At 39.8% G+C, this 26,992-nt stretch overlaps 1 protein-coding gene across 1 annotated transcript in view; it reads right to left on the minus strand.

Moving 5' to 3' along the window:
• GFRA3 (GDNF family receptor alpha 3) overlaps positions 1-26,992 on the minus strand; it is a 198,102-nt gene that overhangs the window by 82,982 nt on the left and 88,128 nt on the right. Inside the window, exons 4-5 of the mRNA XM_044069510.1 lie at positions 8,027-8,363; positions 5,442-5,551 (exon numbers count right to left, since the gene is read on the minus strand). Coding sequence (XP_043925445.1) covers positions 5,442-5,551; positions 8,027-8,363 — 447 coding nt within the window. The remainder of the gene's footprint in view (positions 1-5,441; positions 5,552-8,026; positions 8,364-26,992) is intronic.

The raw sequence follows: 26,992 nt of genomic DNA on the forward strand, positions 1-26,992 counted from the left end.
TGGCACTGGCTGAATAGCCCCCATATCCATGAGGGACGTAACTTGTTTCTGTGCCTCTGCCCGTTGATTTTTTGGCAGATCTGGCCAACCATTTGGAATTGGCAGAGTGTGGAAGTAGAATCTGTATCCCTGGGATACTATGTTTAATACCCACTTGTCCTGGGTTATTAATTGCCAATTTTGAGCATAAAGTGCTAATTTTCCCCCTAAGGGAGCTGCCAAAAGATAAGTGCTTGGTGATGGCAGAGGGAAGTCATTGAGACTGTTTACTGTAGGGTTGCGTTTTATTTCCTCCAGATTTGGAGGTAGAGGCACCCCATTGCTTTGACCTGTAAGAATCCTGTGACTGGTATCTAGAACCTTTAGGGCACCTGGATTTGCCCCATGGAGCTCTGTCAGACACAGGAAAGGACCAGTTTTTTGTAGGCCAGTGTCTACTGAATCTTGGTGGCTGCACTTGTAAGAAGTATTTTACAGTTTGCATAGACTTAGCTTTGTCTTCCATTTTCTTTAAAACCTCTTCTGCCTTAATACCAAACAGAGTATCATGCTGTAAAGGTGCATCCAGCAATTTAGCTTTAACATGATCAGGCAAATTTTGCTCTTTTAGCCAGGCATGCCTTCTAATCACAGGTCCAGTAACTACGGCCCTGCAGGAGGCCTCTAAGGAATCAAAACCACATTGCAAAGTATGCTTTCCAACTTGTTCTGCTGCATGCAATAATTCCTGCAATTCTTTATTTTCTACACATTCAGAAATCAACATAATTTTCTGTTTCAGTAATCCCATAACATGCTGTTGATACTTAAGCATATGAAACTGGCAGTTTAAGGCCCTAATTGCCAAGGTTGCAGATGTATAAACCTTCTTTCCCCATCTATCCAGTGTCCTGGAATCTCTATCAGAGGGAGTAGGATTTTTTGCTGTTGAGGCCTTTACACCTTTTGGACCCTGTGAAATAGTTTCAGGGTCAGCAGCAGGGTTTTTAAATAAAAAGCCAGAGGTAAGGAGTCTGGAGTCAAGCTTGACTCCGAAAACACATCATCCACAATGTCTAAAATGGGAGGTATGGCTAAAGGCCTATGCTGAGGGAGAAGAAGGAAGTCCCTAAGCCTCTTTTTTGATTCTAAGAAATCTTGACTCTCCCAGTGAAAATGCTCCCTCAAAGTATGCAAGGTTTCTCCAAAGGAATAATCTTCAGGAGGAGATGCAGATGGGATAGATTCCTCTGCATCAGAATCCTCAAAGGGTGGTATAGAAAATTCCTGACCAAAAGAGGAATCAGAAAAAATAGAAACCTGATGTGAAGATTCATAATCAGTGTCTTGCCTAGACCTCTTATCATGAGGGGGTTGGGAACCCCTGATCAAGGTAATTAGGTCTTCAGCCATTTTGATCATCTGTTTTTTGGGCATAGAGGCCTGAGCACATGGCTCTTGCGTCGTTTTTTTAGTTTTAGAAGTTGCTTTTGTCTTTGATTTTGAAGCTGGCATCAGTTTTATGTAGAAATGCTGAGGCCTGAAGACACCCTCAGAAGCCAGTGCCTGCTCAGCGGCTCCGGACCCATCCGAGGGAGACACATCCACGGGTACAATACTTTGAGAATCTCGTGGCATGCCGGACTCCACATGGGTCTTGGTAGAGGCCTGCGACTCGAGAGTAGCTGGTATCAGGGGCTGCGAAAGCACCTCATTGAGTACTGGTGAACCGGCGACTGGCTTAGGATGAGCTTTGTCGTCGGTTTTGGACCTCGACGGTTTGTCTCTGTCCTTTTCTTTGCGTTTTTTGTGAACTCCAGTAGTCGGAATGCTATCCAATGACATTTCAGGATAGTTAAATCTGTTTCCAAAATATTTTGAAGCAAAGATATACCAACACTTAATAGTGCGTTGGTTAAATTTAGCACAAAACTGACAGCTAGGCATGTTATGCTCAGGGCCTAGGCAAGGAATACAGTACAAATGGAAATCCTTATGAGGTATTTGTTTCCCACAAGTAATGCAATTATTAACTTTTACTAACATCGGTATGGAGCAAGAAAAAGTTTCCCCAATGGTGTACTTAGCTTTAGTGAAGACTTCGGTTCTGAAACTCAAATTCGAAAATTTCAGGTGTCGGCCGACCGGCACTTGCAAACTGCTTCTGCTTTGGGCATCGCGCAGCAAAAGAACTAAATAAAATGGCGTCGGCTGCCTGTTTTATACTCCTGACTACCTGACATCATGGAAGAAGAGACAGCAACCGGCGCAGGACCCAAGACTTTGGAATTCAGGCCGGCTGAGGGCAACCTGCCAGCAGATTACCCAAATGTAATGACTGCAACAGTAAAACATGAAGAACATCATTGTGTTTTGGCAGGTGGAAGAAAATCAGACTGCCTTAAGGAAACCCATGTGGATGTAGGAAGACCATGCAAAAGTCACACAGTTTGTTCAGCTTTCTCTAATATACTTTCCTCCCATTCCACTCCAACCATTTTTTAGCTTTACGTTTGTGGTTGCCCCCATTTAGTATGTGACTCTGGAACTGTTATATCCTGCACTATATTTATGAGTTAAACTGATTCTGTTACTATTTTTCCACTTTCAGCCAAGTGAATAATTTTTTATCCAGTTCTACCTACAGCCAGAGGCTTAGCTGGCTCACTCAATACCCTGTTGCCAGTCCAGTAAGCTAGAACCTCACCCTCTCAACTCTTTGAGTGAAGAGCAAAAAATAAAATAAAACGTCAGCAATCAGGTACCTGGGTTACTGAAATGCAGGACCCAATCAGGTCCCATAGCTGCACTCTGCTCGACTGTCACATATTTTACCATAAAAAAAGGATGCTACTTCTTCAATTGGCATACCAGCCAAATGGTCTGACACCCCCTCCCTCCTCCCCAGCTCTTCAATAGAAGAGCAAAACAAAAACAAAGTACATGATCAGGTACCTGGGGGTCCCAAAATGCAGGAGTAAATCAGTTCCTATCTCTGCGCCCTGCCCCCAACCATCCTTTCTCTCATTTTACTTAAAAATAAATCTTTTTTGTTGTTGTTTTTAAACTGTAGGAGCTGTTTGCTACAATGTACCAAGCATTTGTTATAGTTTATACTCTACACTGAGCACTATAGCACTCAGATTTCTTTTTTTTTTTAAATTAAAGGAAACATTTTAAACTGTTGCAAGCTGCTTACTACAGAGTGCAACAGTGCTCATGTTTGACTGCAAATGCATTAAACAGATATTGGGATTGGATGATCACACCTCCCCCAACACTTTGCACCCAGGGCAGTTGCCCCTCTCACCCCACCCTAGCTAGGGTCAACATCACGTGGTCAAAAGTTAATAATAGCAAACGACCACAACTTTGAAAACACCGGAACCCGAAGTTGCAATTGTCGGGGGCTGTGCCCCCCACACCCCCTGCTAAATATATACACCAACTCCAAGATCGCACTACAGTGAGGAAAGGGCAAATACCCCTATCTACACTGTAGTGCGACCCCACAATAACAACTTTGAGTTCCGGTGTTTTCGAAGATGTGGTAGTTTGCCATTATTAGCTTTCGACCACATGATATAGACCCCCCTGCCTACAGTGACTGAACATGCACACACACATTTCCCTTCTCTCTCATTATTTTGCTCTGTGACTGCAGCAAGCATTCCTCTGCCACACCATTGAACTGAAAACATTCTGACACAAGTATTAGTGATCAGAAGTTACTTTTCATTCCACTATCTTTTCATCTTTTTGTTTATTTATATTAGTGTTTGTTTTCATAGATACATCTTATAAATGGATCCATTAGTAGCCAATTCTATACAGTAACTATTTGAAATGTTGGGACCCAGAAGAGAGAGTCCTGAAATACAGAGACTGGATGGAGGAAACATCGGGCTTGTATATACCAAGTCCAAGATGCTACTTCTGAGACTATTCCATTTTCTCCAGGATATGGTGATCTTGGAATTGGTATATATAAGTCTGGGGGTAAGGGGGCTTGCCCCCCTGCAAAAAGAAGTTTAAAGGAGAAGGGCAATTTTCGAGATACACTCTTCTCCTGTATTTTCCATTTTTTATTGGCATTTAGAATGCCAACAGTTAAATTGGGAACCATCATATAGCTCATGTCAGCAAGAGAAACAAAGCAAAGCACAGTACTTCTTTTATCAGTCTACAGACTAAATCTAACTTTATCTTCCATGATAGTAACTGGAATGATGCCCAAAACAGATGGTTAATCCTACCTTAATTTTAGGTTGAAATCCCTGCTGAGTACTCAGCAATAACTACTAACTACTATGGGAGCAGGAGCAGCTGACACTGTAAGCCACACAAGAAGCACAAAGCAGCAATTATTAATAATACCAGAAACCTACAAGTGCAATGTAAGTCAGGAGATGTAGGGAACTCAACTAATGAGACTTGTAGCTAATGCAGAAGTAAGACTATGAGTATGAAGATAGCTTGCACTTCACTGTTAATTCTTTCAGGCAAATAACTGAGAGACATAAGGAATAATAATCATGTGATAGTCTAGTGTGGGGCTCCCAAGACAGCAAAATCCTACTAGGCCATATTGGTTCAATTAGCCTAAGGCCAGCCCTGATTTCACAATTAGAGGTACTAATCAGTCTGGTATCTGGCCTTCCTTGGTGATAATTTGGGGTAGACAGGGCATATATGTTATAATGAGTTTGAAGATCTTTATTTGGGTAAATTCAATCAACTGTTTACAACCTTAATCAAGTCCAGTAGTTCTGAATGGATTCATGTCTACTCACCAAAGGCAGTTTTACCAAACATAAAAACCTCGGAAAATGTTCACCAAAACTGCCTTCAGTGAAAATCTTGAGGAACTGTTTTTTGTAGGAGGGCAAACTCCCCCTAATCCCAAACTTATATATAGCAACTCCAAGGTCACATAACAGTATAGGAAAAAGGCAAACTCCACTGTCATTGAATGCAATTTTAGTGAACTTGCTTCAATCATTTTACATTCGCCAAAACTACCTTTGGTGACCTGACTGCTTCCATTCTGCACGTTTGCATGTATATGTACTCGTGCATGTGCATGTATACATATATGCACAAATGTGTGTGTGTGTGTGTGTGTGTGTGTGTGTGTGTGTGTGTGTGTGTGCATGCGTGCGTGTGTGTGTGTGTGTGTGTGTGTGTGTGTGTGTGTGTGTGTGTGTGTGTGTGTGTGTGTGTGTGTGTGTGTGTTTTAGTGTGCACATGTGAACACAAGGAGAAACATTCTTACAAAGCCACTGGCCATCATCCGTGTTTTGTGCAGTTCAATTTAACATCACAGTTACTAAAAGTATCAGGCATTGTACTTAGTGACATTTATCATTAGATTTAATGGGTAATTCTGTACAAGAAAATAATTCTGGCCTTCCTGCCACCACATCTCATGAGTAAAGAAACTGAAGGAAATGACTCATTACCTATCATTCCAACATAGGACATCAAACACGCCAGGAGATTCTGCTGCAGGCAACCACTTTCTGACTTCCCAGACATCTGGCAGTTCTGTTTAAAATTGGCCAGTCGTGACCTGAAGCATGAATGAAATAGTTAGAATTTATCATCTGCATTTTGTATCTGTGCTCAGGTTACAATAACTAGTTTATTTAGTTATGTTTTCATACATTAGACTGAATAGGTTTACTACGGTTTTGCATTGTATTCACTACATATTATGTTTTGATTACATCAGTCTACATTTTATCAGCATCCGATGGCTAGATTACAGCTAAAATCACAGTTTTTTTAGTTGATCTGAGACATCACTGGAAGCGTTAGGAGATGGAAAAGTGGACCTGAGCTGCAAACCTAGGGACTATCACTCATAGTCATAACCCTCTGCACTGGGTTCCCATCAGCATCTCGAACGCTGACAATATCGAATCCGATACTGTCGCCTCGAGAATGCCGAAAGTGCAGAACGTCGAACAGGTAAACGGAAATCTCTGTAAGGGGAGATTTCAGTTTACTTCAATGTGGTGCAGTCTCGGAGTTGGTATACCTAAGTAGCAGGAGGTGTGGGGGGGGGGTGCAAGGGGGCTTGCCCCCCTGCCTACACCCTTTCATTTTTTTTGTTTTGTTTTTTTTTTTTTTGTATTGGCATTCGAAAATTGAATATGTCGATCATGTCAGTTTGACATTTATTGATTCGAACTATTCAGTTTTCAAAATGCTGATATAGACCCTCTGCACCAACTGGACAAGGGTTGATACACGAAAAAAAAAATATTTGGCACACATATTTACAAGGCATGCTTCAGGCAGTGGACATGAAGCTAGCAAGCAGAGAAGCAAGTCAAATGGCAATGACTAGAAAGTAAGAAAGGGATTTATTCACATTTGGGTAAATGCAGTGGATTCAATGACACAGTGAATTAGAGGGAATTGTCCTGTTACAAAGGACCTAGAACAGCAATTCTACACGCATCTGCTAGTACTACAGCAGCACAGACGAATACAGGCAGAGCCATGGGCTATCCTTCAAAGGTCATGTAATGGAGGGGGACATATCTCAAGTCTGGGGAGGGAAGATACGGTCTATCTCCAAACCAGATGAAACAAAAAGGTGGGCAGTTGTAAGTCTGAGTATGATGTTAGTAATATGGAAATGAGATTCTTACTTAAGAACAGAACTGTGATATTTCTGGAGGACAAGGGGTTTTATTAATTATGTCTGATAGATTTTGACTACCTGTAAATACTACCTTTGGGAGTAGTGGATCAGTAGAAAATGTGGACAACCTGAAATACAGAAAATGCCTTCAACACTCTCTTGAATAGGGGATGGATAGATGGCTGGAAAGCATTTGGAATTGGTTCTTCCATGGTTCTTTACACAGGAAGCAATTAAACTACAAAGCTCAGAAGGGTCTTCTAAGTTGCATGAAACCTGAAGCAAGGACAATGACTGATGGGATATTGTTAAGGTCATGCCTATCTCATGGCTTCATTACTGACACTGCTGGGTAATTGGAAAGAAAGAGATGTAATGTTGAGCAAACAGCAGACATGCTAGAAAAGGAAAAAAAAAACAGACTACATCTCTACCCCACTAGGACAGTAGTCGTGTGTACTGATGTTGAATTTCAGTTTCAGAAACTATAAATATTATAAACACTGCTTGCAAGAGTTCTAAGGAAGGACTTGGGATAGACTATGATATTCTAATTGACATAGTCTAGAGGAAGATAATGTGAAAAAGACTATATCTGTTGACCTAAGAATGCTAGTGCAGCAGTAAGGACAGAAAGGCCATGCCACAGTATGAATGAGGTTTTACCTGAAGAAGTAGGTTCAGTTCTGAGGACCAGGTGTCTAGAAGGATGCTAGACTAAGGATAGAAAGGCCATACCTTAGTATGAATAATGTTTTACCTTTAGAAGCAGGTTTAGTTCTGAGGATCAGGTGTCGAGAAGGATGCTAGAAATATAAAAGCAGTCAAGAAAATTACAACTAATGCAATGCAAAGCTGGAGCATGGGCTGAAATGTGTAAGGGACAATTTTCAGAACCTTAGTAATGTAGAGAGAGGAGAGAAATAACAAATAGTATCTTCCAAACTTTAAAAGGATAAAGGTGAGCTCAACATTCAGAGAAAATTATGCACAAAGCTAACTCACCAAGATATGAAACTGGAAAGTAAAAAGCTCTGAGGAAATGTCACATGCAGTTTACTGAAAGGGTGACAAAGCAATGGGTCGGCTTTTTGGCAGATATTGCTAAAATGGAAACTAATACAATGGGCAGAATGATGGTGCAACTTCTGCTTCTTCGCCCTTGTCAACCAGGGGAATGAATAGTAAACTGAGCAAATAGAGGAGTTAACCTCAATGGTTGCCAAGAGAGGAGCAAAAACAGAAGCAGAAAAATGTTACATGAGATCAGCATAAAGGTGCATATTCCTTACCTACTATGATAGTACAACTCTTCAGTGTCATGAGGTCTAGAACAACAAAGCATAAAAAATAAACAAGGCATAATGGAAATGACAGACTCTGAGACCCAACCTGCAGATATTTTCTTTGTTGCATTCTTCCAGCAAGTATAAGCAGTTTGGCTTCTCTTCCTCCTCAAATGAACATCCAGGGACAATTGTTTGCCGTCGACGCTCACCACATGGATCATCTTTACAAGAACAAAGCAGAACTCCAAGGCTGTAGTCTTGTGGCACCTTCTCAAAAAAATGACGCAGAGTCTTGTGGCAACGACGTCTGTCACAGCTATGGCCATTGTTGCCCTTGCGGTTACAGGTGGAGACGTATGCTGAGCGATGCTGTGCACACTTTTCATCATGGCTACAGATGTCAGCAGCGTACAAGCAAGGGTTGGCTGCATCTCCAGGTCCTACAAAATCAGAAGATAAAGAATGTGAAGACTGCAGTCTGACTGTTAAAAGGATACACTTTTACTGGAAAGCAGGTGTCAGGCTAGATACTCTTGTCCAACAAATGAGAAAATAGCAATCTGTGCAAAAAGCACTTAAAGGAAACGACTATGAAACACAGACCTGAGTGGAATCAACAAAACCTGCAATAGAAAGGCTGACAAGTACAACTCTTATTGCTCTCATTAATCAAATCTTTATATAATATCGGCTTCTAACAACTGAGTATGAAGGCTCAAAAACAGCTTGCTATATGTATGCTAAGTTGGTAGCCATCATACAGGCTGAATTCAGGGGAATGCAATGTAATGCAATAAATGAACTCCAGAATGGACTTACTACAAAAAGCCCACTGCATCACCAGCTCCACCACTTCTTCTAACTACAGGGTACCTGGGTTCCCTCAGTCTTTCTGTGGGTCAAATTAGGACCAGAAGAATATTTTATGTCTCTTCCAGATGATGATGGTAACCTGCTATTATGTATCAGCACACAGCATAACAACACTGGAACTATATCCGGTAACTGTATATCAAGTCAAATTTTGCAGGTAGCTCCTCCCGGCAGCTGTCCTGCAGGGCTCATGTCTGAATCTGGGTTACAGATCTCACAGATAAATACTTCACCTCTGCTCATGCCAGCTAAACAAATGCCAAAATGACTATTAGTTATGTGTGAGAGCAGCAGTTAAGTGTGGGAAAAACAGTAATTAGATTGTCGCAGTAACTAACTGAACAGTTATGTATGGGCGCAGAAGTAATTACTTGCCCAGATATGTGTGAGAGCAGCCGTGATTAACCATCAAATTAAGTGCTTGAAAATATTACGTTTAGATAGATAGATACATATTAGTTTTATGTGAGAGCAGCAGTAACTAACTACTAGCCAGTTAAGTGTGGGAGTAACAGTAATTAGCTGATCATCTATGTGTAGGGTCAGCAGTAACTAACAGACCAGTTCAGTGTAGCAGTAAGAGTAATTAACTGGCTATTTATGTGTAGGAATAGCAATAATTAACTGACTAGTAAAGTGTGGGAGCAGCAATGGCTAAATTGTCAGCCATTTGTGGGGGCAGCAACAATTAACTGGTCAGAGTAGTGAGGAAGCATCAATAATTAACTGGCTGTATATATATGTGAGTACTAGTAATTAACTGGCTAATTAAGTGTGGGAGCAGTAGTAATTAACTGGCTAGTTATGTGAAGGAACAGCAGAAATTTCCTGGCTGGTTATTTGCTGGAACAGTAGTAATTAACTGGATAATTAAACATGTGAGCAGTAGTACTTAACTGACTAAATATGTGTGGAAGCAGTAACTAACCAGTTAATTGTGGGAGAGGCAGTAATTAACTGTTTATTTGTTGGAACAGCAGTAATTAACTGGTTAATTATGTGTTGGAGCAGCAATAATTAACTGGCTGGTTATTTGCTGGAGCAGCTGTAATTAACTGGATAATTAAGTGTGGGAGCAATGACCAGTTAATTGTGACGGCCGCAGTAATTAACTGGCAAATTAAGTGTGGAAGCAGTAGTAATTAAGTGGCTGGTTATTTGTAGAAACAGCAGTAATTAACTGGGTAAATAAGTGGAGGAGCAGAAGTAATTAGCTGATTCATAGGTTCATAGGTAAGTACTAGGCTATCTGCCCAAGGGCATTTATAAGCCTAGCCAGAATGTGTTGGCTTTCGCCACTCCCTTAGATTAGTTGCCTGTGCCTCTGTCCAGCAGAGCCATTAGTTCCTTGTGCCTCTGTCCAGCAGAGCCATCAGTTCCCTGCACCACTGTCCAGCAGAGCTATTAGTTCCCTGTGCCACTGTCCAGCAGAGCCAGTGCAGTGATCCCCGGGGTAAATTTTCTGTTTCCCATCCACCTGTCAAGGTTTCTCTTGAAGAGTGTTAGTGAGGGGCTCTGCCTGTTGTATATTGGAATCCTGTTCCAAAGCATGGGGAGTCTCTGGGATTGGAATCTATCCCTCCAGCATGTCCTATTTATCATTGTGGTGAGGTTTATATCTCTAGAGCGTGTGGCTCTCTGGGATTTGTTTTTTTTTTAGGTGGAGCATGTCCATCAATTCTGGGTTGGACATGGCCTTGTATGTCAGGCAGAGATCACCTCTGAGTAAGTGGTATGCAACTGAGTACAGCTGGAGTTTCTTGAGTTGGGCTGCATAGGGCATCTGTTTGAGGCCAGTAATCCTCTTGGTGAGGTACTTTTGTGGCCTTTCCAGCTGTTGCAGGTGTCTTGTAAGGTACATCCCAAATGGGGCGTTGTATTCTATGATGGGTCTAATGAGTGATGATTAGAGAGGCACAATAACCTGTTTTGTTCTAGATGCGAACCCTTTTGTGATTTTAGTTATGTGTGGGAGCAGCAGTAACTAACAGACCTGTTAAGTGTGGCAGCAGCAGTAATTAATTGGCAAATTAAGTGTGGAAGCAGTAGTAATTAACTGGTTGGTTATTTACAGGAACACCAGCAATTAACTGGTTAATTAAGTGGGGGAGCAGAAGTAATTAGATGGTTAGTTATGTGTGGGAGCAGCAGTAACTAACTGACCATTTAACTGTGGGAGCAGCAGTAATTAATTGGCAAATTAAGTGTGGAAGCAGTAGTAATTAACTGGCCAGTTATTTGTAGGAACAGTAATAATTAACTGTTAATTAAGTGGGGGAGCAGAAGTAATTAGCTGGTTAGTTATGTGTGGGAGCAGCAGTAACTAACAGCCTGTTAAGTGTGGCAGCAGCAGTAATTAGCTAACTAGTTATGTGTTAAACAACGAAAGTCAGAAACACAAACCTGTAACAAACTATAAACCACAAAGAAGGAAAGACGGAATCCACACTGTATAAATTTAGCGCTTTCGTTTTTTAATAAAAACTTCTTCAGAATAGCAAACAAACAGCAAACAACACAAGACTGACCCATTTTATATCCCACAACCACCCAAATACATTAATTAGTGACATCATAATTGATGAATTAATTAATTAACCCTTTCATACATTAACTACATATTTTTTATCATAAAATGACTAAAATAATCATGTACTTTATCAAAACTAGCTTGCAAAATTTCTAAAATCTATTATATATAAGATATGTGTATGTATAATAATTTTAGATTTTCAGTGCTTGAACAAGTTACATTGGGGGATTGAGGGGGTCCCCTGAATGATTATTTGGAAAATAGGGAACTTAGATGGCAGTTAAAAACTAATGCAGCACAGTTCCCAGGGTTAAATACTAGTATTTCTATCAGTTCTGTCCTTAGACTCAAAATGGAAGGTTATTTATGAAAAATTGTCGTATAAAAGATAATTATGAAAAATGTTTTTCACACTATACATTATACATACACACATCTTATATATAATAGATTTTAGGAATTTTGCAAGCTAGTTTTGATAAAGTACATGATTATTTTAGTCATTTTATGATAAAAAATATGTAGTTAATGTATGAAAGGGTTAATTAATTCATTCATCAATTATGATGTCACCAATTAATGTATTTGGGTGGTTGTGGGATATAAAATGGGTCAGTCTTGTGTTGTTTGCTGTTTGCTATTCTGAAGAAGTTTTTATTAAAAAACGAAAGTGCTAAATTTATACAGTGTGGATTCCGTCTTTCCTTCTTTGTGGTTTATAGTTTGTGACTAGTTATGTGTGTGAAAGCAGAAATAATTAAATGACCAATAAAGTGTGGGAACAGCAATAGCTAAATTGTCAGCTATGTGTAGGGAAAGTAGTAATTAACGTGGTAGTTAAGTGTCAGGGGCAGTAATAATTAACTGGTCAGCTTAGTGTGGGAAGAGCAATAATTAACTGTTATTTGTGTGAGCAGCGGTAATCAACTGGCCAGTTAAGTGTGGAAACAGTAGTAATAAGTTGGTCAGCTATGTATGTGTAACTAGTAATAATTAACAGGTCAGTTAGCTGTGGGAAGAACAATAATTAATTATATTGTTATATGTGGAAGCAGCATTAATTAGCTGGGCAGTTATGTGTGGGAACAGTAGTAAATAACTGGACAGTTAAGTGTGATATGTTGGGTTTGGCATAATGGTCTTCTCTATATAGACATAAGCTACAGGGTTTGAGTCTGACTTTCAATTATTGGCTAGACTTATAATGGTCTTTTAGGGCAATTAGCCTAGTATTTACCAATAAATAAAAATCATGTTGCAATTACAAATGCATTCAGCTTAGCTGACCTATTAAATAACTACCACATTGCTAAAGTTTCTGCTAATGCTAATTATGATTGCTCTAATTGTGCTTCTTCAGGTCTCCTCTGTTAAATCTAACAATGAGACACAACTATATTTCATATTTTTAAAATGTATAACACAACCATGCAGTGATGATGATGGTGTTGGCAATATAGTTAGGTCTGGTTTACCTAGCTTGGTTCATCTTGTTACAGCTTTATAAAGGGATTGCATCCAGAAAAAAGGAAGTTATTACCTCTCTATACTCCTCCCTCATTAGATCAATAATTGAGTATAACTCCCTGTTTGGGATGCACCTCTCCAAACATCTGCACCAACTGGAAAGGCCACTGAAATACCTCACAAATAAAATCCATGCCCTCCAACACCTGTCCTATGTGGACAGGCTCAAATCACTATCAACTCTCCTCGGTATCATACAGATTGCTCAGGGGGGATCTGTGTCTCGCCTACAAGGCAATCTCTGACCCTGCCCTACTAGAGATGCTCCATATCCATAAGTCTAACTCCTCATGCACTACCCGTTCAAAAGGCCTGAATCTAATATGTGACATCAACAAAACCTGCTGGAGAGACAGGTTTGTCTCCCAGAGGCTGCCCCATCTCTGGAACAGACTCCCCATGCACATCAAACAGAGCACCTCACTGACCCTCTTCAAGTGCAACCTTGATGAGTGGATGGGAAACCACAAATTGTCCCAGGGGTTCCACCTGTGTCCCTCGTTGACAGGCGTGACAGGTGCTGAGTGAGGTTTCTTTTTAGGGATAAACCCTTGGCTAGGCTTGGAAGAGCCATTAGCCTAGTAACCTCCTATGATCCTGTGATCCTATAACATTTCCATGCTTGAAAAACTTTTTCCTGAACTATTTATAAGAAAATCAAAATGATAGAAGTGGAAAATGTTAACTGATGTCATTGTTATCCTCTTGGCCGGCACAGTGAAACATATTTTTATCATGTCATACATTTTTTTGGAATCTTAAAGTTGTAAAAGTTGTGGTCCAGACATAGACATGATACAGGGTCAGCTTTAATAGAATAATGCCTGGCTTGTGTGAATCATAAGGTAAGAACATCTAGTTTTTTACACATTTTCTCAACCTAACCCAGGTATTCAGTGCATTTCTCCATAAACTTATTTTTGTGGGTTATGTACATTAAGGTTTCTCCAACATCTTGGTTAGACAGAGAAAAATTATTTAAATATTATCATTTAAATATAGGCAACTCCATCAAGACCAGCACCCTAGCCCCAGTACTCCATCCACACTCAGGGTCTTTGGAAAACAATTCATTAACCTTTCCAAAGACACACATGAAATGGTCCAGGCAACCCAAATACTTGATCATTGGCACCCAAGACATAACCAAGGAATTGTATGTCCTATGAAATCAGTGTACAGAGAAAACTGACCCATTCTCTGATAAGCAAAACAATAAATATATCAAACAACAGATCTAGTGAGATAACAGAATCAACAAATTGTATAACAAGAAATGTGTGCTCCTAGCCTTATATAAATCTTGTTTACAGAATAAAACTTAAACAAATTACTAAGGAACTCAAGAATACCATTGGTGACACCAAGACTCCCTATGAGAGCAAAATACCTACCAGCACAACCTTTTTTAGCTATGTTCATAAATTCTACAATAACACCCAACCATGCGCTGGGCTCATTGTAAATGGTACTACCCACTCCGATAAAAAATCCATACCTATTGTCTTGGCAGATAAAGTCTGTTCTAATTTCATTCAACCTGTTATACTGTAGGTCCTCCCCTTGTCAGTACCATCTCAGGATAAACACTCCATCATGAATACTGACCAGGTCTCAGCTGCCCTCTCCAGATCAAAAAATAACACCTTCATGATGTCAGAAAACATGCCCAGCTGCTTACTGATAAGGTTAAATCATTAGCTAGATGAATCTCTTCTAAACATCTATAATCAACGTCTCCCCACAATATATGTACCTGATGAATAGGGAAATGCTATCATCAGCCCCTCTATAAGGGTGCCCCCCCCCCCAACTGATCAGGCATTTATAGGCCTATATATCTCACTGGCCTTACTATATAAGGCCAATAAATGAATTATTTTATCATTAAACACTAAAGCTATACAAATCTTCAGACTCTACATCCTTCACAGTTCAGTTTTGCCAAGGGTAGTTCATGTTTTCTTAATCTTGTTAACTTCCTGAAAAGTCATCAAAGCCCTAGATGAAGAGCTTCCAGGCCACACTGTTTATCTACACTTAGCCAAAGCACTCAATATCATTCTTCACTTTGTCATCATAAATAAGCTAATCCAACTAAAATATAAACTCTTTATTAGTTTAGTGGATTCCTAAGTGGCTACCAAACAGAGCACACTCAATCAGGATATGGGGATCCTCTCAAAACAGCAAAATGCAACTAGCAGAAAAAGTCTTAGAGTTCTTTCATAGTCTCTCTCTCCCTTTTGGAATTGATTTTTCTGAAATGCAAGCAATTATTAACATTCCTTGCCTAACAAAATTTGCAGATGACTGCAGACTGGGAATCATCATCAATGCCCCCACAGATTCCCTAATACTCCAACAAGGAGTTGATCACATTAATAATGTGTGCTCCAATCACAATCTCACAGTAAAGGAATTTAAAACAGTCCCTATTGATAAGACTAATGAGACTTGTGTTAACGCACAGTCTCACATAAATGGAACTCACCTTAAGACTAACACTGCAATCTGGGATTTAGGAACTTACATAAACAATCAGCTGCCCTTGTGTCAGTGTATCGCCAGTATTGTCAGAGAATTCTTCTACCTTTCTCATCTCATCTCATCTTTTGTGGGCCCTCATCCAGGTCCCAGTCCATCCCAAGTCACCTTTATCCTGACCTCATTATCACCATCACAGGGCACAGTACTCTTTGGCATGTATAACAATCCTCTTTGCTAAAAAGATAATTGTGTTTTATAATGAAAAGAAACACTCTTATTCAGGCCAACTACAAACCTTGCCATTAGTTTTTGTATTTTATAAACTATTGTAAAGATAATCTGTGTCTTGCCTTCAAATCCTGCTCTCTGTGACCGTTTCCTCAAAAAGAGAAAGTTGATACCCACTCTAAAAGCATACTTTTACACCCAATTCAACAAATCCCAATTCAGGGGTGAATTAATCACCCTGTACCCCTCTCATCTACATTTCAAGCTTCCTGTACATATTAGGGAAATGTGAAAAGTTACTGAATGGCTTTTAATCAAATGCCATTCAGTCACTGTGTAATGTAAGTATAAAACAACTTTTGGCAATCCTTGAAGTTGCACTTTTCCCATCTGTTGCCTTGACTTTGATGTTGGGATATGTAAGTTGGTGGGTGTGGAGGTCTCCATTCACATTCACAAGGGGGTGCAGGAGGGCTTACCCAGCTGCAAAAAATAAATTTTTATTGATAAATGTGGTTTCTTAATATTTTTTGACTGAAAGGCTTTCAGTTTAAAGTTGTCTGGTGGATTGACATGGATTCCATATTAAACAGTCTAAAACCCTTGAAATATTCATATTTTAATTAGGCTGATGGAGAGAATTATATAACTTCCTCCCAGGAGTCACTAGCCAATCTAGCACCCCCTCAAAGAAAAAAAAATATTTTTCCATTTGAACTGCAGCAAGCATCAGATACAATTTTTTCCACACAGAGTGCTAAAGCAGTCCAGTTCTCTCTTCTAAAACAATATTCTTTCCACTTAAACTATAGCAAACAGCTTGCTACTATGTTTCTAGTAGCTACTATAGTTTATATCACACATGAAGCACTAAGCTCTTCAGCTCTGACCTCAAATGCAGTACTGGCATTCATTTCTCAATACTGGTAATGCATAGCACTGAAGACCAATCAGCATTTGCAGATCATGCCTAGGGTTGTTACCGCTTTTGCCCCACCCTAGCTGCACGACTGGTCACTAGCTATAAACGTGTAATTAAGCCAAACTAAGCATTGTCACTTTTTGATCCTAATATTCCTTCGATAATTAACTATTTTCCTTAATTTTATCTACCTTTATTCATGTTCTCATTCCCTCTAAAACAAACAAAGCTAATAATATTCTGCCTACAGCTTGCATCCTATCTCCTACCATCATCTTCAGCATTATTAGCTCATGTTCAAGAGTTCTTCTGCCATAGTATTGTTGGCTGAGCCTACAATGGTTGTAGAAACCTATGAACCTATGAACTTGGACATAGGACAATATTGTTAAACTTATTTTGATGATGATTCTTCATCATTACAAACAGCATCCTATGAAATCTGTAAACCACCATATTGTGATAGTTTTTTTTTTTTTTCATTTTATTTAGATTTAGCATTTATAAATGCTTTCTGAACCCCCAGTACTAATACTGACATTGCGCTGTTATAACACTGTACTGGGCAAGGATGGCTCCAGTAGGGAATCCTCCCTTTTCTGATTGTAGTGTGAATCTGGTAAGGTTCAAAATTGGGTATTTGAGAATTATTTCAAGCTGAATAGCCGTAATGGTAAAGCAAAAAAAAAAAAAACTATTTGGTAGTAATGAAAGACAAAGATGAGGATGATATTTTTTTTTCAAAGAAACCTTTTAAGCATTTATTTATTCGTTTAGATTTTTTTTTTTTTTTTGCTGTTCCCTCTTGTTCAATGGCTCCCATGCCTTTGCCTTAGAAGCTAGTTTGTTCTTTGTTAAGAACAGGCTCAGGCAAGAGATTTATGATTCATTTATTCCCTAGCTGCAGGGCCTTATCAGCCTTTTCATTCCCAGGAGAGCTCCTAATTCCACAGTGGTTTACTAGACCTCTTCTAAATTTACCAGCCATGAAGAGCATGTGTGCCTCTAACCATATGATGATCCCCTAGTAACAGGAAAACGTGTGCTCTGCACACTCATGTTCTGTGGGTGCCACACCAAGTCATCCCAAGTGGTGAGCCAGAACCACCTCCGTCCCACCCCCAAGGAGGAATCATCTTTTGTCTGCTTTCACTAAATAACATATGCACTTTTCATAGCCAATCCTGGAAATGTTTCAGCCCAAACAAAACTCTTGCCTTTGTTACCCCCACCTAATCTCTCTTGTTACTGAATTGTGCCTGATTCTTTCTTGCTATTGAGTGGCACCTGGCATGTACTATTTAAAGACTTTTACCCCTTCGCTTATGACCCCTTGCAGATTGCACCATTCTTTCTTCCATTATTTTTTCTTTCTCCATTCTTTTCTTTCCTTTCTGTTATCACTCATAGGATCCCTGACCTCATTTGTTTTACTATCATACATTGTCTTCCCTTTTGAATGCCCAGATTCACTCTGACTTTATCTGTATCACTGTCAATCTAGCCTTAACTCCTCAACATATGCAGGCCACACTTTCCCACTACAGTGATCTCTACCCCAGTTTTCTACCTCCTATCATTATCCTCTCTGCCCCTGCCTTTACCCTTTCCCTAAAGCAGTCCCCTTCTACCCTCACTGGTTCACCCACTGGTATAATCGCACTCCATCACACAGTCCCAGTCTGCCCTAAGAACCTCCTGCCTATCTACCCACTAAATCACTATCGGTGCCACTGAATACAAATGCCTTTTAGTGACCCACAGCTTTTATTTTTTCTTCTTCATGTTTATCAGCTATTATAAACCCTCAGTGCATGTTTTCATTACATGTACTTTCCAATACACTGTGCACTCCTACCAAAAAAACTGCATAAGCCACACTGCTGTCTCACATCCACTGTACCTTATCCACTTACTCACAGGTAATCCCACCGCTCCAACAACCAGCCATGCCAAATGTCAGTGACTAAGATGCACTCAATACGTCATGCACTGAATTAATATGTGAATTCTCTAGGAAGTAATGTCGGAAATGTTTGAGATAAAGGTATTCATTTTATCTGGGTTAAATGGGATTGAGACATACAGGGAGACATTTAAATGCAGCCCCTGGTTAAAAAATGTTCTTTCTAGTTTTCTGGATGGAGAAATAAGAAATTCTATACATTTAAATTAGTAAAAGAATTAAAACAAAATAATATATATTTGTTATCCTTCCCATTTTCTCAGACTTTTACTACTGGCTGTTATTCAGATACCTGGGACACAAAAGATGAAATCATTTTATTATGGGAGAGGCAAGATATAAATCAGAAAGCAAGAAAGGGGGCAGATAGTTCAATCAGCTAGCCAAAAGACAGTCATTGTACCTCATTTCTGCAATAAGTCTTTACGATGTTAGGCACACAAAGAGAGATGCATTTAAAGCTGATAAAGAAGGGTATAAAGGTGGTGGGAATACAAGGTAAAGCATAGAATAAATATTTCTTCACAGAAAGAAAGGTAGAAAGCATAAGATAAAATTAGCACAGGTAGTGGGGACAAGTGCATTGTGGGGGTTCAGGGAACCTTAGCTGTCATAAGTATTGCATGTCTGTATTTCAGTTCTTAAGAATGAGTTGTCAGCATTATAAACTGTAAATGACAGAACAGCTGATGAGTACAACAACCTCTGTCCCTTTCAAAGGCATAAGAAACTGCTTATTTTGAGTCACACTGCCAACTCACATCACTAACAGAGGAAGGTTATGTACTAAGCATAGGTGACTTCAACCACCAAAGCATTGAGTCAGACTCAGCTAGAGACAGCAGTGAGAAATGGCAAGTCATGTTATTCAAAGCTACCTAGGTAAACAAATGTGTATGAATTAGACATAATAAATGAACCATACATCTGACATTAAATTAACTAAAGAATATCTTAGTGACAGTGGTCACAGAATGGTTCAATTCATCACAGGCCAGCAATGCAATAAACTGTTCATAGAACTGACATAATTCATGGAAAATTATACCAGAAGCCCACAAATACAGACATTTACAGCATGCAAACATTATTCAATCCATTATGCAGTCTACTTCTTCAATTGTGAAAACTTCACAGAGCTACTTAATTTCTCTGTGATTGTCCGAAAACTTCCTGTCTGTGGTTCCCCCCAAAGTTTTAACAGGAGTGCACAGCATCCCTTACTTCCTTTTCCACCTATAAATGTTTCCTTGCGTCATCTTATGCCTTATCTCATTGATGCTTTCTTGAGCAACAACATCTTTTTTTTTCTAAAATGCAGTGTTCCTTTGTATCCTGTTTTGTATGTTCAGGACATTTACATCACACCTTACTGCCTGCTCCTCTGCTAAGCCACAGTATACTATTGCCTTTTAATAGCTCCTCATAAAACCTGTGGTTCAGACCATGGATGTCTTTTCTTGAAGACTGAAATATAATTTGACAAAGCACAATTCACAAAATATATTTTTCCAAACTGATAATTACTGTAACATTTCTAAGTCAGAAAGTATGACTGCATGTAAGGGAGGCTACACATGCACCCCTCCCATATAAGTAGAACCTATCACAAGGTCATAGCATCACAGGTTACCTCCTATTTTTACATGGGATGTTTTTCAACATTTAGCCAGTTTTGAGCAGTCTATGTTACAAAATTCACTTATCAGCCATATACTGTGCATCTTTTTTGAACTACTGCTTTCTGTGTTTGCCCCATAAAAACGTGACCTACAGGGCTGCATAGACTATTCCAGATCAACATATTTCCTTATTATCACCTGACTTGTAAGCATTCATATTTTAATAGCTTGTACTGACATAGAGATTGGTTGCATTCAGGGTTTCAGCAGTGTTTATGTTTGAGCTTTGAACCTACTTTGTGACCAGCAGTATCACCCCCCCACACACACACACATACACACACACACACACACACACACACACACACACACACACACATACACACACACACACACACACACACGCACGCACGCATGCACGCACACCCATAAGTTATGCAAACTCTCACATTGGTTTCTTGTGCAATTAATTAATGAAGTGTTTTGCATTTAGTCTTAGCTGCTATGGTCTAGATCAGACTTCTAGATTAGCAAGGCCAGTCTTATACTTCCTGAGGTTGTCCTCGCCATTAGAATTTTTAGTACTATATTTGAAGAGGGATATCTTCCCTTCTAGATCCTCCACTCCCAATAAAGTTAATAATGAAAGCATTAAAGAGTCTCACAACATTTATTACTATGCCTCATTTACCAGTTTATGTTCATCAGCCTGAGCCATACACTATGATATTTTCCTAACAGTCAACTCATGCATAAATCAGTTTGCTATCATGATGCCCACTTTTAAAATAGTTTCTATGTTAAGCAGAACAAAGAACTTACTAAAAATCTGATTAGACACTATTCTATTCTCCCAGTCAAAGAAAGTACACTTTTTCATTTGTTTCTTTTGCATACTGGTTAATTTATTTAAATTCACCAGATCATTTAAGTATAGGTTTATTTGCATCAATAAATTAAAAGACAAAATGCTTAATAATGTGCAGAAAATAAATTATATAGCTTACATACCCCATCAGACCATCTTCCACAATAGGATGAAATGTCTGCATGCTTATTACCCAGTACAAGAGCAAAATGCCCGAAGGTGAGCCAAAAGGAATGGTACAAACTGAATCCAGACTTAAAATACAGGGCGCAAACTGTCATACTATTGTCTTGTTATAGTACACACCACCAGCATCAGTGAGGTAAATTTAAAATTTGTTCTCAGAGTCTGAACTGAGGTTACCTTCCACCATTTAATTAAGCATGTTACACTACCCTTTCTAATGTGTTTCATTGTGTTTCTTAATAGTCAACATTTTCACCTTCACCTTCTCTTAAGAATCAAATAAATATTTTTTGTTAACTTTCTTAATTTTGTTTGCTTTTTCAGGCAACTTTCATCATTCATAAAGCTATTTCCTTGGAAAATATTCAGCCAGGTGAAGGTATCACCCGGAAATCAACACATTTGGCTTCATGCAAGCACTTAGGACCACCTAGGACCCCAAAAGGACACTGTAAGGTATCACATGACAGTGTAAGGGATAAAGGCCGTACACCATCCTGATCACACTGTTTTTTTGCTCCACCAACCTGCTCACAGAATGTGGCATTTGTAGTGATGTCTGCACATTTTAAGTACAAACCTATATGCGCACATGGGGCTTTCATTCTCTCCCACCATCCAAAATTAATTCTCTTATTTCACTTGGCCTTCAATATAGGATGTTCAAGAACAGATTTTTTTCATCTGAAGAAAGGAAAGCCACCCCACAGATGATCAGTTCTGTTTTCACTGGTCATCACTAATTCATGAAACCGATTCTTCTGTACCATGGATGGTGCTTATTGCCTCTCTGCTAGTCTCATTCACATGCCTTGTGCAAAGGTCTGTTGCCTGCACTAGGGATCACTATAGATGGTGCACTATTAACCATTAAATACTTATGGTGCATCCTACCAAAGTGTACTGTATTAAAATATGCACAATGTCTCCTCATACCTATTCATTAGATATACTGGTTATTCCACACTCATGGTGAATCACTCAGTGATATTGTAAATATATCCCAGGTTCTTGATTCCTTACCTTGACCTCCTCCTCCTTCTGGCATAAGTGCAGAACTTTGAACTTGTTTACATTGAACCTCAGCTGCAACATTAATTCCCATTTGTTTAGTCTTTCCATAGCCTTAGCTAAAGTCTTCCTACGTGCTGCACTGCTGCATTTATCTTTGTGTCATCAGTAAACATGTTAATCTTTTCTATTTCCTCAGAGATGCCTGAAGAAAACACACTGAACAGTAATGGACCTTGTCAGTACTCTACTACACATTTCCCTAACTTCTGGCATTGTCCAACTCTCCACAACCCTCACTATGCCACCATGCCACCGTCTAGTACTGGTCCTACCCCCAATCCCTACAGTGTTCCAACCAACTTCCCTATGTGTGACTGAGCTAAAGCCTTTCTGAAGGTTACTAGTAGCCCTCTGTCAGATTCACTTGTAACCCTGTCGTAAAACTGGATCTGGTTTGACTTTTGACTAACAGGTCTTTCTGTTCATGTTTGCTGCTGTCCCTAAGCTTGTTGTCCTCTAGAAATTATGCCAGTCGCCTCCCATTCAGATTCATTCCTTGGTGTTCCACATCACTGTTGATAAGCCAGCAGGCCTGTAATTTCCACAACTCAGATTTTTTTCTGTCACCCTTGTATGAGAGTACCACACTTGTTGCCTTCCAGTCATCTGACATTTATGCAATAGCCAGTGATCTGTTAACTATCTCCATCAGGGATCTCTCAACAAATTGGCCAGATTTCTGAGGGCAACCAGTTCCCTGTTTACCTCCTCCTTCTCCATCCTGATATCCAAACACTGATCTTCCTACTCTGTTTCTTTCCCAGCCTGGTACCCCCTCCTTTCTTTATTTCGTGAAAACTGAAGTAAAGTATTCATTCAATACTTATACTTTCTGCTAGTCCTTATTCTGTAATCTCCTTCCCATCCAAGGCTGGACAGTTCTTTTCCTCTCTTCACTTCTTGATCCCTTCTTCTAACTGCCTTTCAGCTTTATCGTTTGTTGCCTCTCCCTCTTTATCATCTTTTTTGATAGCCATATTGGCTTTCTTCTCTTTCTGTCTTTCTACCGCTTTCTCACACTATTGCCTTAGCCCTGAGTACTTCATCCATGACCCATTCCCATAGCTTGCTTTTCTCAGTTTGCTCTCATTCATGCAATTCACCTTGACCCCTTACTCAGAACAGCATAATCTGGTCCTCTAAAATCACACACCATTGTTTCTTTCTTTTTATTCCTAGCCTTGCCCTCCTCTAAACCAAACAGTGCCATGATCACTGCTGGCTAACTGAACCATACCCTGGGTATCCAAAACACCTTGTGCATTAGTTAGGAACACATCCATAATTCTAACCCTTTCTGTTATAGTACTTCACCAAAGTGCTGGCTGAATTCATCATGTTCAAAGACTTCAGTCAACTCCCACTCACTCCCGTCTCAGTTTTCCAGTCTGATTCTGGTAGATGTAGGTGCCCTAAGAGTATTAACTGATTCCTCCTCACCCCACTCTTTTATTCTCACTTCAGTCATTCATCCTGCACTTTAAGGTGCCCAGGGGAATGATAAATGGTATCAGTTTGCCAGCTTTCTCCCCTTCCTCTACACAAACTTCCAGAGCACGTGACCTAGCATCTGATCCTGGCTGCACTCCAGTCCCATTCCTGGTTTGGTGTTGTTCCTCCTTGCTGATCTCACATCAGATGCTATCCTTTATATAGATTTCTGCTATGCCCCCATCTCTCCCATCTCCCTCTTCTCTATCATGCTTGAATAACGTACATTCAGGTTTCCCCAATTCCCAACCCCTCTTCTCACTCACCCATGTTTCTGTGATTGCAGCTATATCTACCCTTTCCTTATAGAGTAATTCATCTCCACCTTTTCCTTGCAGCATCACTGTTCACACCTCTGTATCTTCCTACCCAGACAATTTGCATTGCAGAGTAAGACTAACCAGCCACATTACAAAATTCCTTGTTCCTGTTATATTTTACATTATCGTCCCCCCAAGAAATGCCTGCACCTGAACAACTAGCCCCTCTTACTTCTGTCAATGTCTCCCCTCCCATCTTACTTTAAAGATATGATCCTTGATAGCACTGTAGCTGGTTCATTTAGTGTCCACTGCAACTCCCTGTACTGGCAGCCCTCTACCATTTCCACTGCATGCACTGGCACCCCTCTACTACTGCCACTCCCTCTACTGGCACCCCCTCAACCATTGTCAATCCCTCTCTTGGCAGCCCTCAACCATTACCACTCCCTGAACTGTCATTCCCCAACTAAAAGAGCAAAAAAAAAAAAGCTATGTACCCTGATCGGTACATTCTTCCCAGATACTGGCTCTCAACTCAAGCTTGGAGAGCAAAAAAAAAAGGTTATCTACATCAGAACAAAAAGAAACAAGGCTTTTAAAAATTCTAGCAAAGCACTCACTAAATCTGTAACAGTTTGCTATAAATTACACCACATACTAAGTGATGAAGCAAGGCAATTTCTGAAACAGGCACTTTCAGTCATGAGTGCAAAAGCAGCAGTGGAATTCATTTCTGTACTGACATTCAGAAATGCCAGCATGGAAATGAATGTTGGTACAGCACTACTGACTGACTGGTATCTGCCAATTGTACCCTAGCACCTTGCGCCCAGGATGATGGCCTGTTCATTCCACCATAGCTACGTCTCAGATCCTTGACATATGCCTTTACAACACAGCACCAAGAACTGCTGACACTTTTCAGCTAAACTGGAACCTGTCCCTTACAAACAGATGGTCTTCCAGCCAGGTCTTCCCCCTCATCACCTTATCAGTCTCAAGTCTGTCTCCTCTATTCACTGTTGCAGCTAGTCATTACACTCCTTAATCCTCTCTCACATCTATGTGGTGGCCGTTGTTACAAATAACACTTCTGGTAATGGTACCCCAACCCTCACTCATGGCAACTTTCTGACACCTCCCTGACACTGTTTGCTGCCACTTCAACTGTCTCCTTTGATAGATCATTGGTGCTTACAAGCACCACAACATAGGGCTACCTCTCCATTTTGGTAATCACTTTGGTCACATTCTTCCACATTTTACTGAGAATACACCCTGAAATGAGTTTCACTTAGAGCTGTTCATTCCTTTTCTGTTTGCCTAGACACTTTCTCTCCTCTGTAATACTTAAGTCTGCAGTCACTAAAACTCTATTCTTTCCCCACACAAAATCTCATATCAGTTGCTTCTTGCAACATGTCTACCCCTCTACCCAACTATCTATAGCTGTTCCACCTCCATTTTCCCCCACTTTCAGTCTTTCTCACTGTCTGTGTCAGTTGCTTTTATCACTGTGGTGTATGTAAGTTCCTCCCAATCCACTCCATGCCCTTCCTACAAGATCTCTCTACTGTGGTGTGACATTTTTTTTACACCAGCCTCTCCATTCAGGCTGAGTGGCACTTCCTGTCCACTACTACTTTTGCAGTGCTGTTTCCTGCCTAGCTACTTGTGGCTCTGTCTTCTCCTCATCATTTCTCACTATTCCTTGCTGCTCTCTCTCCACCCTGGCTGGTTTCTTACCCCTTATCCTCCCTGTTATGGCTGTATCTCCCACTTTCTCCCTATTCTCACACTGTGCAATCCCCCTTCACTGTACTCTTCTGACAAACACTGCCCATGATCTCTTCTTCTCTGCCTTTCTCCTAACTTCTTCCAACTCTTTCCTGTTTCTGCAGGCCATGCGTTGCCTCCTCCTCTCCAGTCCCACTCTATCCTTTGATACCTGGCTAAGCAATTCACTAATATAGCCACCTCACATGCTATCCCATGATGCTCCATCATTCACCAGCAGACCACACGTCATCTGCCCTTCCCAAAGCACCCTGAGCCTAACAGCTTCCTCACATGCTGAGCACCTTACAGATCTCCCCCACTCTTCTCATCCAGTCTGTGCTACACATTCACATCCCAGTCTTAGCTTGATTACTTTTTGTTCCCTTAATTTTTCTTGTTTTTTGCTGTAGCTATATACATTCATACATATATAGGAGTGTGAGTATGTGTGTTAAGTGTGTGTGTGTGTGTGTGTGTGTGTGTGTGTGTGTGTGTGTGTGTGTGTGTATATATATATATATATAGATATGTATCTCTCTCTCTCTCTCTCTATATATATATATATATATATATATATATACATATATCAAACAAAGCTCCTCATTAGCAGTCTTCAAGAAAAATCTTGATGATTGGATGGAAACTAGAAAATTCACCCCAGGGAGCACCTCTGTGGCTCTGCTTGACAGGAGCACAGGAAAATAATTTTCTTGGGTGTTGAAAGCCAGGGTACCTTTTTGGCTAGGCTTCTATAGGCCCTAGGGCCAATAGCCTAGTACCTACCTATATATATATATATATGCATGCATATATATATATATATATATATATATATGTATATATATATATATATATATATATATATATATATATATACACACACACTATATCTATATCTATATATATATATATATATATATATATATATATATATATATATATATACACACACACACACATATATACATGTAAATAATTATTTGCTCTACAAATCATCAAATATTTTCACTGAAACCCAACCCAGAGAATGTCCCTGTCAAGAACTGTCACTGGTCCTGCAGAAGGGTAAGTGCTACCTTCCAATGAGTTGTGATCATGAAATGATGTGCAGTGTGTGTGTGTGTGTGTGTGTGTGTGTGTGTGTGTGTGTGTGTGTGTGTGTGTGTGTGTGTGTGTGTGTGTGTGTGTGTATATGTATATATATATATATATATATATATATATATATATATATATATATATATATA

Source organism: Protopterus annectens, chromosome 4.part0, assembly GCF_019279795.1.
Source record: "Protopterus annectens isolate FY-2018-M chromosome 4.part0, PAN1.0, whole genome shotgun sequence".
Taxonomy (NCBI): domain Eukaryota; kingdom Metazoa; phylum Chordata; order Ceratodontiformes; family Protopteridae; genus Protopterus; species Protopterus annectens.